This window comes from Medicago sativa, chromosome 1 (assembly GCF_051527215.1).
Source record: "Medicago sativa cultivar Bolivia chromosome 1, Bolivia_mono, whole genome shotgun sequence".
Lineage (NCBI taxonomy): Eukaryota > Viridiplantae > Streptophyta > Magnoliopsida > Fabales > Fabaceae > Medicago > Medicago sativa.
In genome coordinates, this window is record NC_140749.1 from 35,894,055 (window position 1) to 35,905,228 (window position 11,174).

The 11,174-nt window shown below is 36.4% G+C and overlaps 1 protein-coding gene across 1 annotated transcript; it reads right to left on the reverse strand.

Annotated features, from left to right (window-relative positions):
• Positions 1-3,790: 3,790 nt before the first annotated feature.
• Positions 3,791-8,902, reverse strand: LOC146954628 (cysteine desulfurase 1, chloroplastic-like). Its single transcript, XM_085717348.1, has 8 exons — positions 8,187-8,902; positions 7,707-7,840; positions 7,381-7,540; positions 7,165-7,235; positions 5,531-5,624; positions 5,281-5,419; positions 5,012-5,147; positions 3,791-4,234 (listed from the first exon to the last, which is right to left on the reverse strand). The coding sequence occupies exons 1-5, from the start codon at positions 8,334-8,336 to the stop codon at positions 5,621-5,623; spliced, it is 519 nt and encodes a 172-aa protein (XP_085573474.1). The 5' UTR covers positions 8,337-8,902; the 3' UTR covers positions 3,791-4,234; positions 5,012-5,147; positions 5,281-5,419; positions 5,531-5,620.
• Positions 8,903-11,174: the final 2,272 nt, after the last annotated feature.

Genomic DNA, 11,174 nt, shown 5'->3' on the forward strand with positions numbered 1-11,174 from the left:
CATGAGCTTGTACATTTATTGTCATAACATAACTTATCATAAACTTAATGCATGATTTATTCATATTAAGTTAGAGGTTAGCGTTGAACAAACATAGTTATCTTGGTTCATTTTACGGAGTGTATCGGGTGGAGTAACCCCGAGTACAATCCCTTACATGACCGATGAAAACCTAGCTAAGGTACATCGGACTCCCTCAGTGTCGTGCGGGACTACCTTGCGGGGGGTGTCTCGTCCCCCTGGGGTGAACCTCTTGTATCCCCCTGGCGTGGATAGCAAGATACAAGACACCTACATCTTGATTAAAGTCTTATTCATACATAGAAGGTTTATACCTAACTTACATAATTGATTACCACGAGCCCATGATCTACTTGTATAATGGTAATTCAAACATTGCTTGCTTTCTTACCACAGGTCCTTGGCCTACCCGATTAACGGTAAGGTACCTACATGCCTGTGCTAATTCATACATAACTTAACATACTTAGTTTACTTGATATCTTACTAGTTCTCGACTTTCTATGTTGAGGCTCTAGGGTTTCCCATGCCTAGATTCTTTGCTACCCGATCATGTTTGTGTGTAAACTCTCATAAGCCATCCTCATTACACATGTTAAGATTAGCCATGAATTTCATATTCAAGAATTGTTAGATGTATATTGTGTTAAATAAATGAGGTTTGGGAGTTTGACGGTTGATAATCGTTGCTATAATTTCCAACTTTAACAACTTGATTGCTCCAAAACTAATTCGTATCAGGATGGATAATGTTTATTAATTATCTACACACCTAGACACATCATATTCCCCCTTTACATACTTTGCGTTCAGACCACATCCATAGAGAAACTAAAAATAATTAAATCTAATAGTAACTACACCTCACACTCAGAGGAAGCGACCTATGCCTAACTTCATCCCACACAAAAAATTCTGCAATACCTATAATTAGCCCCAATATTACCTTCCATACTTAAATCATAATTTATCTAATAATTCGACTACGATACACACATCGCATTTAGCACAAATTAAATATCTAATTCGACAACAGACACAATTAATTTATCAAACACATAATTAAAATCTCCAATACAATTTCCTTAACTTTGGTTTCACAACTCTAATCTTTCAACCATGATAACCCTCATCATCATTATTTCATCACCAATTACTCACCATGATTTTCTATGATAACAACACCAAATTCTGAGTTGCAACCACCCTAATATAAGAATACTATAAGATGAAAGGATTCTCCCCTTACCTCGAATACACCAAAAAAATCGCAGCTTTTGGTTCAATTCTCCTTAGCTAGGATTTGCCTCCTTTTCTCTCATCTTCTCTCTGTTTCTATCGTACAACAACAATGTGTATGTGAATTTCTATTCCTCTATTTATACTAGGAAACTAGGTTAACCATCTATCATTACTTTTATCTCCTCTACTTAATTATCATAATTTTACTCCCTCCTCCCCCACTTATTTCATTATTTCTATTTCTCACCCCCACCTCTAATATTTATTATTTATTCCTCTTCTTATTATTTTAATTCACATAAAATATTAACAACCACCAAAAAAAATCTATTTTTCTCAACGACGACATATTATTATTTTTTTAAGTAAAATGTCTCGTCACCATAATAATAATTAATTCATTATTTATTTGACTTTATTAAATTAAATAAATAAAATTTGGGGCGTTACAATGAGTATGAGGATCTCAACCACCTTCTGTTCGAGTGTCAGTTTTCTATTCAAGTTTGGATGCCAGCTGGTGTGTGGCAGGTTGTGCAAAATGCAGCCATGAATTCGGACTCAGTTATCAACACAGTTTTCTATTACTCCAAAACTTGTCTATGGATATTCAACAGCGTTTTGCTGCTATTTGTTGGACTTTATGGAAGCATCAGAATCTCAAAATTTGGGAAGTGGTAACGGAGAATAGCGCAGAAGTTGTTGACAAAGCTCAACAGTTAGTGGATGATTGCAGGAGGCCAATGCTCCGAGGCCAGCTGACCTGCAGCAGACAGGCAATCAGCAGCTGCATTCTGCTGCGTCTGTACAACAATCTGCTCAGCATTCTGCCGTGTCTGTGCAGCTGGTTGTGCAGCAACAAAGCCCTCATATAGGACCTGCTATCCCGCAATGGCAGCCTCCAAGTAATGGCAGGTTCAAATGCAACGTAGACGCGACTTTTTTGGACCATTTTTAGCGGACAGGTATAGGGGTTTGTGTTCGAGATGACACGGGAACCTTTGTGCTGGCTAAGGTGCAGCAGTTTGATCATATTTATCTAGTCGCAATAGGTGAAGCATTGGGCCTTTATCCAATGGACGAAATATGAGCAAAATCACGAGAGATGTGTGCTCTTTAAGGTTCATTGTTAAACACATTTTTCCTATCTAGAGCCTTGGTTCTGTTGATAACACCTAACAGTGTAACAGTCCAAGATCTGAGAAAAATATGTCTACTGAATCTTCTACTTCTGGTCAAACTAGCTATAATAATGTTTCACATGATTATAGTAACAGTAAGAAATCCAGTGTTGGGAAGATTCCAAAGTTCAACAGAGATGCTAAAGAATTTTCTTGGTGGAAAACCAACTTCTATATTTATATCATGAGCCTAGATGAAGAACTATGGGATATACTAGAAGATGGTGTTGGTGACTTAGTTCTTGATGAAGAAGGAGCTGCTGTGGATAGAAAGAAATTTACTCCTGAGTTGAAGAAACTCTACAAGAAGCATCATATTATCAGAGGAGCTCTTGTCACTGCCATACCCAAAGCAGAATACATGAAGATGAGTGACAAATCCACTGCTAGAGCTATGTTTGCTTCTCTCTGTTCAAACTACGAAGGCAGCAAGAAGGTCAAAGAAGCTAAAGCTCTCATGCTTGTACATCAGTACGAGTTATTCAAGATGAAGGATGATGAAACTATTGAGGAGATGTACTCAAAGTTTCAAACCTTAGTCTCTGGGCTACAAATTCTAAAGAAGAGCTATGTTGCTTCTGACCATGTGAGCAAGATACTCAGAAGCTTGCCTGCAAGATGGAGACCAAAGGTGACTGCCATTAAGGAAGCTAAAGATTTAAACACTTTAAGTGTCGAAGATCTTTTTAGTTCTCTCAAAGTTCATGAGTTAAGTCTTAATGAACATGAGTCTACTAAAAAGAGTAAATCAATAGCTCTTCCATCCAAAGGCAAGTCATCAAGAGCTCTCAAAGTGGTTGAATCTGAAGAGGAAGAACAATCAAGTTCAGATTCTGAACCAGATGCTGCTGAAATGGCCATGCTCTCCAACAAACTTCAGTATCTGGCCAAGAACACTACAAGAAAAACTGCATTTTGCGACCTTTAAAATTACTGATTGTGACTGTTAGAAGGGTCGCAAATGTACATTTGCGACTGTTCCCCAACAGTCACGTTTGTTGGGGTCGCAACTGTCTTTTGCGACCCTTCATAGAACAGTCACACCAACCGCCGCAGAAGGTGTTGCGACAGTTCCAACAGTCGCAAATGAAGAGTTTCACAAAGTTTTGAAGGGGCTTGCGACCCTTCACCAACAGTCGCAGATGTTAAGTTTTTTTAAAAAAAAGGGGCTTGCGACCCTTCACCAACAGTCGCAAATGTTAAGTTTTTTTTTAAAAAAAAAGGGCTTGCGACCCTTCACCAACAGTCGCAAATGTTAAGTTTTTTTAAAAAAAAAATTAAATGTGGCAATTTTTGTTGCCAATTTAAATAAATATATTATTAAATACTTAAAATACAGAAATATATAACTAAAAATATCAAAATCTCATTCATATAATTCGTTCAAGAGTAACAATCAAAACAATATATAAAGTACATATTTTAAACATTGAAAAACCAATACACTAGTGGGTAATCATTAAAAACAATATTCCCAAAAATTAGATTAAGTAATATTCCTAAATATTGTTGGCCGGAAAAGTTGAGGAGCCTCATTACAATAGATATATCTGACTGCACAAACAGGATCTATGCACTTCTATCGGTAATGTTGCTGCTATCCTCAACAACAGCCTGAAACTTTGGTGCAAGCAGAGGCATCAAGAACAGAGAAATAAGACCCTAAGATTCAAGAACAATATGAGTTAAAAATATTTACAATAACAGAAAACTCACAAGTTCTTGTCCGTTAAACGACGTGGCTAAAACTGATAAAATGTCTGCTAAGTACTTCTGCAAGCAAAGCAAAGCTGCAGAATTTTGTAAATAATATTTTTCAAGTAATTTGATTCAGGGATAGTATGATAATATGTCTGAAGAGAGGCATAATAATAATAATAATAATAATAAGTTGATTCAAAGCTATATCCTCATCTGACTGCATGCATGCATAACAGATTAATCAAATCAAATCAAATCAATAAGCTTAATAATAATAATGTATTGTTGCTCTACAGAGACAGAGTTCTACTTCTTAAACTATTGTAATGTTTCACGCCATGATTCAACAAGTTTATTGTCATTTATTCATTAAGTGTTCCAACATACTTATCCTAGAATTGAATCCTCCAATTGTATTTAAGTTTTATATATCCTATACTTCAAAACTTATCAAGGTTAGTAGTTGCAAACACAAAACTCTAATGTTAGTTTTGTCATTTAAGTTTCTTGAAAACAGGGAACCAATATATAACCCAATGCAGAACCACACATCAGTTGGTGCACCACTACCACTTTCTTCACAGTCATCATCAATTGTGCTTTAACAGTGAAACCAACTTAACATATAAAAACTCACTATTTTCTTTCCATTGCAAATTATTAGAAGACAAGAAAAGTTTAACAGTTCAACACACTCAACACATAGAAACTCACTAGCTTCTTTCCATTGCAAGTTATAAGTATGAATTCATTTGTTATTCAGCATCAAACAATGAACACATTCTCTAATCAATGACAACCAAGACCTGAACTATCCTTAAAAACATATTCAATAAAAAGAGATAAAAGTAAAGAGACATTAATACCTTAGCGAGCGAGCTGCTTCTTCATCAAAGCTTTGCTAGGTTGCATCGACAAACAAGTTCATTCATCTGAATCTTCTCAATCCCATGTATTCATTCATCTGAATCTTCTCAATCATGCGTGAAATTCCTACTCCACCTATAGAAAACCATACAAGTGAAAGCTATAAGCAAGTAGCTTTCATAAAGCCAAGCATAGTGAAATGAAAATTTAAAATGTTAATGCAAACATGGCAAGTAGACTCATTATAACATATACCAGGAGTACTCACCTAGTGCAATTGCACTAACAAGAATTGTGAAGGATATGACAAAGATAATCAAGGAAGCCCTTTGAAAGATATTGACAAGTTTGTCAATGATTTTCTGTCCTATGTATGCTGCAATGGTAGCCACAACGGTGGTAGAGAGCTGCAAATCAGGATGAAAGATACATATAGTATTAGTATTACTTGAAAAGTATATAGTTGAATTTTTTGACCTTACTTTATAAAAAATGGGAAACATAAAGTTTCATTTTACCATAAGGAAGGGGAAAACGTTTCAAGAGGTAATATTGTGCAACAGATATAGATGCTGTGAATGTCATTCCTAGAGTGGCTGAGGCACTTGCTACCTGCAAGATTATGAAATATAAGATAATAACTATACTTTGATCAATTTAGGTAATGATAAAATGTAGTAGTAGGATTGATCCCGTAAGTATAGCTCATATGGCTCATATGCATGCTAGATAATGTTGAAGTATCCTTTCCTTTTATGTAGTCAACATGAGGTATTCATCATATGATCATATGGTTTAGAATTTAGATACCGCTGAAGCAAAATACAGAACAAAAATAGGTCCAATATTAGAGACTGATATCTATATTTATAAAATTACGAAGCAAAACCAATCACTAGTAAACCTTGTATAATTCCCCGGTGTTAAATCAAATTCAGGAACAAGCTAAGGATTCATCCATACAATCAACAAACAACTGTGAATTTATGGTGCCTATTTGTACTCTTTTTCCTCCTAGCGAACTAAGTGCATCTCGGCGATCCAAAATCAGACAGCATTCACGACTAAAGCTAGGCAACACCACCAAAAACACCTACGGCCCTGGCCAGCTAAAACAGCGCCCAGCAGGGGCTGTTACAGACAAAAAAAAACTTCCTAAAAACACCAAAACTAGGCACATAACAGCTGCATAACAGCAGCAGCACTCAGCTGCCAGTAACAGCCCCAAAAGCACCATAAAACGCCAAAAAAACACCCAATCTTGATAAAATGTGTGAGAAATTATCTAGACGGAAAAGCTAATAATTTATCTTTCACAAAAATGACAACACTAATCACAATCTTCTAAATCTTACATTATATATATGCTTTGAGATTGTAAGTATGTTCAACATTATTGGAACAAATTCATCACAGAAGACAATTAAGCTAAATTCTTTAACCTCGTCTTACATGCTTGGCTTGAATGATAAAATAACATTGGAGTAACTAGCACTTATTAGCCTACGTATTTTGGAGTTTTTATATGGGCGTTTTGGTAGTTGTACAACCCCTACATAGAAATGTTTAAGCCATTAAGCCACACTTAATCCTTCTAAGATTCAAACAAATGCCTATGTGAACCGCCCCTACCCCTAACCTATAATGCACAGATAGAATATGTATCTGATTCAGAGATACATCCTTTTAGCAATGCAAATATGCATAATACAAAGAAGACAAATTTCATAAAACTTATAAATCTCATAAAACTTAACAAAATCCCTCCCCCTTATATTCCTTCTACGTTGACAAATCTCATAAAACTTATAAATCACTCGCCCTTAGATTCCTTCAACGTTGACAGAAATCTTAGAAAACTTCACAAAAATACCTCACAACTTCCATCAACCATATATTAACTGAGTATCCATTTCAATCAACAATCATTAACACCATAAAGCACAACAACCAAAAACTCATAATTTCCAGCAATACACAAAGCTATTATCCATAAACTGAAATTAAGCTAAAATTCCTCTAGTGAGGCAGCATTACACTTAAATATCTATTGTTTTTGCCATTGTCCATAGAGTGAAATTAAGCTTAATTTCATGGCCCAGATCAATCAATTTTGACATAAATAAAGGTTAGAGGAAAACAAAGTCTTTACCTTGAGAGAGTGGAGTAGGAGCGAAGTGTGAACCACGGTGAAACCCGGCGGCGAAACCAAATTGCACTCAACTGAAAAAATAACAAAATCAGGAGATTAAAAAAAAAATCACTGAATCAACAAAAACAGCACATACTTGCATTACACTCAATTATTACACTAATCCGAACATGCAGCAAGTTGAAATTCGTTAAAAAAAATCTAGAAAGAAAATACCTCATCTCCTTGTTTTAAATTTGACAAGCCCCAGGAATAAGCTACTAGATTGATAGCTTCAGTAGCATTTCTTGTGAATACAATTTCTCGTGAATCAGAAGCATTTATAAAAGCTGCAACCTTCCGTCTAGCTGATTCATACTCGTCTGTGGCCTTTGCAATACATCCATAAATAATTGCGCACATAAACATTTGGCTATTTAAGCAATCATCATAGATAGAAACTTAAATATTTTCATCCCCCGTTAAATACAGAAGGGGGAAGGAAATTACATTAAAATGCCTCCAAATTACCTATGTAATTCCAAATTTAACACAATAAGTACCTTAAGTAATGTATGCCCCGATGCACGTTTGAATTGTAACCTTCATAATAGTCTTGCAATGCCTTCACAACAGCTGCAGGCTTCTGAGACGTTGCTGCATTGTCTATGTAAACAAGTTTTGAGCCATTTACTTCCTGTGTATTGAGTTAAGTATCATAACTTTATAATATACACCAAAACAACACACCAAGTATTTCTAATCCATGAAGAAAATCATTAGATAGACATCTAAAGCAGTAAATGTATACTAATAAAAACATGAAAGACACATAAATATAAACAACCAATGTTCATCCATAATCAAAGTACTCTCCACCTCCTAACAGCACCAAAAATCGAAAATAACAAAAACAACACTTCCTTCAACTTAATCGATTAAAAATCAACAACAAAATCAAATGATATAAACATTTAGAATCCACACCAGCTATATGAGATAAAATGAAAAGGAAGTAGTAGAAAAGTGAATCGAAATCAAACCTTGGAAGGGATGCAACCAACGTTGAGACAAGTACCACCAAGAGACCACACGCTTTTCGATGCAAGTGGTTTTGAAACCAAGCTGAGCAGCTTTAATGGCGGCGACGTAACCGCTGGGACCACCACCGATGATGACGACGTCGTTTTCATCAGATCCGGAAGCGAAACCTCTTGACCTTAGAGAGAAAGTGTAACGAAGTGTCTCCGCCGATGAAAGAAGAGCGAAACCCTTCCTACGAGCCAAGTTCGCCATAGCCATCGTCAAGATTCTTCTTCTATTTCACACACAAAACGCAACTCTTTCTTTTTCTCAAACCTAACACACACACAACAAAGAAAGAGTGCGAGATGGACGCGAACTCGACGAAGATGGAAGCGATTGAGATGACGGCGGAGACGGAAGCGGAGACGGAAGCAAGTGCGATTGAGAAGATTGAGTGGGAGATGAAAATTTTGGGGGTTAGGTTTAGACTGATTGGAAAGATTTGAGTGTGAGATGAAAAAATTTGGGGGAGAAAGCGGGAGATGAGAGTTGGGAAAGTAAGAGCGAGAAAGTGAGAATGAAAAATTGGAAAAACACACGCCTTCTAATAAATTTTACAAAGAAAAGCTGCGACGGTTGACCCAAACAGTCGCAACAACTGTTGCAAAAATGCATTTGAGGCAGTTACAAGGTAAGGGTCGCAGATGAAGTGTCGCAAAATGCAGATTTTCTTGTAGTGGAAGAACAGAAAGTTTCTAGCCAGAAGGAGTAACTCCAGAAGCTCAAGGAAAGAAGATCAGAAGGGATGCTTCAACGGTAAGAAGCCTGGACACTTTATTGCTGAATGCCCTGATCTTCAGAAGGAGAAGTCAAAGGACAAGTCAAAGAAGTCAATGTTCAAACCAAGCAAATTCAAGAAGCAGATCAAGCAGAGTTTAATGGAAACCTGGGATGATTTGGGAAGTGAATCTGGATCTGATAAAGAGGAAGCTGATGAAGATGCAAAGGTAGCAGTTGGTTAGTTGCCACAGCAACTTCAGAACCTAGATCAGAATCAGATTCTGAAGATGAAAATGAGGTATATTCTAAGATTCCCAGAGATGAACTTGTTGAGTCACTTAAAGAACTTCTTACACATTTTGAAGTAAGAACCAATGAGTTGAAGGATTTAAAAGAAAAATATGCTGATTTGGTAAAACAGCAAAAATCAACTATATTGGATCTGAAAGCTTCTGAACAAGGACTTAGGGGCTTTGACTTCATGTGTAAAACTTATAAAGATCAGCTCAGGTTCTTATGTCAGAAGCTACATGAAAAGTGTAATGAAAAACCTTTAAGCAACCATGAAATTGCTCTTGAAGATTTTATCATATCCGACATTGACAGAAGCAGAGTGGCTTCTATGATCTATAGCATTTACAGAAACAATGGCAAAGGGATTGGTTTTTCAGGAGGGAAACCAAATGAAATCAGTCTCAAAGCATGTTGTGAATGCATCAAGGAAGGATTGAAAACCTTCTTTGTACCTGAAGGTGCTGAGTTGGAAATTGTTGTTCAATCAGAACCTGAAGCTTCTAGCTCTAAGGCTAAGATCACCTCAAGGTCAAAGAACTCTAAGCCAAAGGCTGTGATCAAATCTGATTCTAAGACTTCAAAGATCAGGATCCTGAAAAGATCAGAACATGTTCCTCAGAGTCTGGTGAAACCAAAATCTGAGGTTCTGAAGTCCAAATTTTAGAATAAGACAGTTACTGCTTCTGAAGTACCAAAACCTAAGGTGATGGTTAATCAGAAGCAATTCAACTCACAGCACAAGGTACAGGAAGTGAAAAGTAAAGTCTCAAGCACTAACCTTTCAGGACCCATAGAACAATGGGTACCTAAATCTGAAAATGTCAATGATGTAGGTATGTCTAAGAGCAGTGCCAAATCAAAGATCATGGTACCTAGACAGCGATTGCTTAAGACACATGACAGGAGAAAAGTCCAGCTTCCTCAGCCTAACAATGAAGGAAGGAGGAAGTGTAAAATTTGGAGGCAACCAATCTGGCAAGATCATAGGTACATGAACTATTGGTAATTCCTCTACCTCAATTAATAATGTATGGTTGGTAGATGGTCTTGAACATAACCTTTTGAGCATTAGTCAATTTTGTGATAATGGTTATGATGTGCTTTTTGAGAAAACCAACTGTATTGTAATCAACAAGGAAGACAAATTCATTGTGTTCAAGGGAAAGAGAGTTGATAATGTCTACAAAATCAATTTTTCTGAACTGGCTGATCAGAAGGTGATTTGCCTTCTATCAGTGAATGATAAGAAATGGATGTGGTACAGAAGGTTGGGACATGCTAACTGGAGATTAATCTCTAAGCTTAGTAAGTTACAACTTGTCAAAGGGCTACCAGACATTGACAATCATTCAGATGCACTCTGTGGTGCATGTCAGAAAGGGAAAATTGTGAAATCATCTTTTAAAACCAAAGACATTGTTTCAACCTCCAGACCCTTGGAACTACTCCATATTGATTTATTTGGACCAGTAAGTACTACATCCTTATATGGAAGTAAATATGGATTAGTCATTGTTGATGATTATAGCAGATGGACTTGGGTGAAATTCATAAAGAGTAAAGATGTTGCTTGTGATGTATTCATTAGTTTCTGCACTCAAATTCAATCTGAAAAAGAATAAAAGATTTTGAAAGTCAGAAGTGATCATGGTGGAGAGTTTGAAAATGAGCCATTTGAAGCTTTTTGTGAAAAACATGGAATTATCTATGAATTCTCTTCTCCTAGAACTCCATAACAAAATGGGGTTGTAGAGAGAAAGAATAGAACTTTACAAGAAATGGCTAGAACCATGATTCATGAAAACAATTTACCAAAACATTTTTGGGCAGAAGCAGTGAATACAACATGTTATGTCCAGAACAGGATCTATATCAGACCTATTTTGGAGAAAACAGCATATGGACTCTTTAAAGGAAGGAAACCCAATATC

What these genes read in the sequence shown, in the direction of transcription:
- LOC146954628 (XM_085717348.1), bottom strand. Translation starts at nt 8,336, where the DNA reads ATGAAAACGACGTCGTCATCATCGGTGGTGGTCCCAGCGGTTACGTCG. An exon ending in CGGGGCATACATTACTTAAG is followed by an intron (nt 7,541 to 7,706) that starts GTACTTATTGTG and finishes TTATGGATGTAT; the next exon opens with TGCAAAGGCCACAGACGAGT. An exon ending in ATTTAAAACAAGGAGATGAG is followed by an intron (nt 7,236 to 7,380) that starts GTATTTTCTTTC and finishes TTATTTTTTCAG; the next exon opens with TTGAGTGCAATTTGGTTTCG.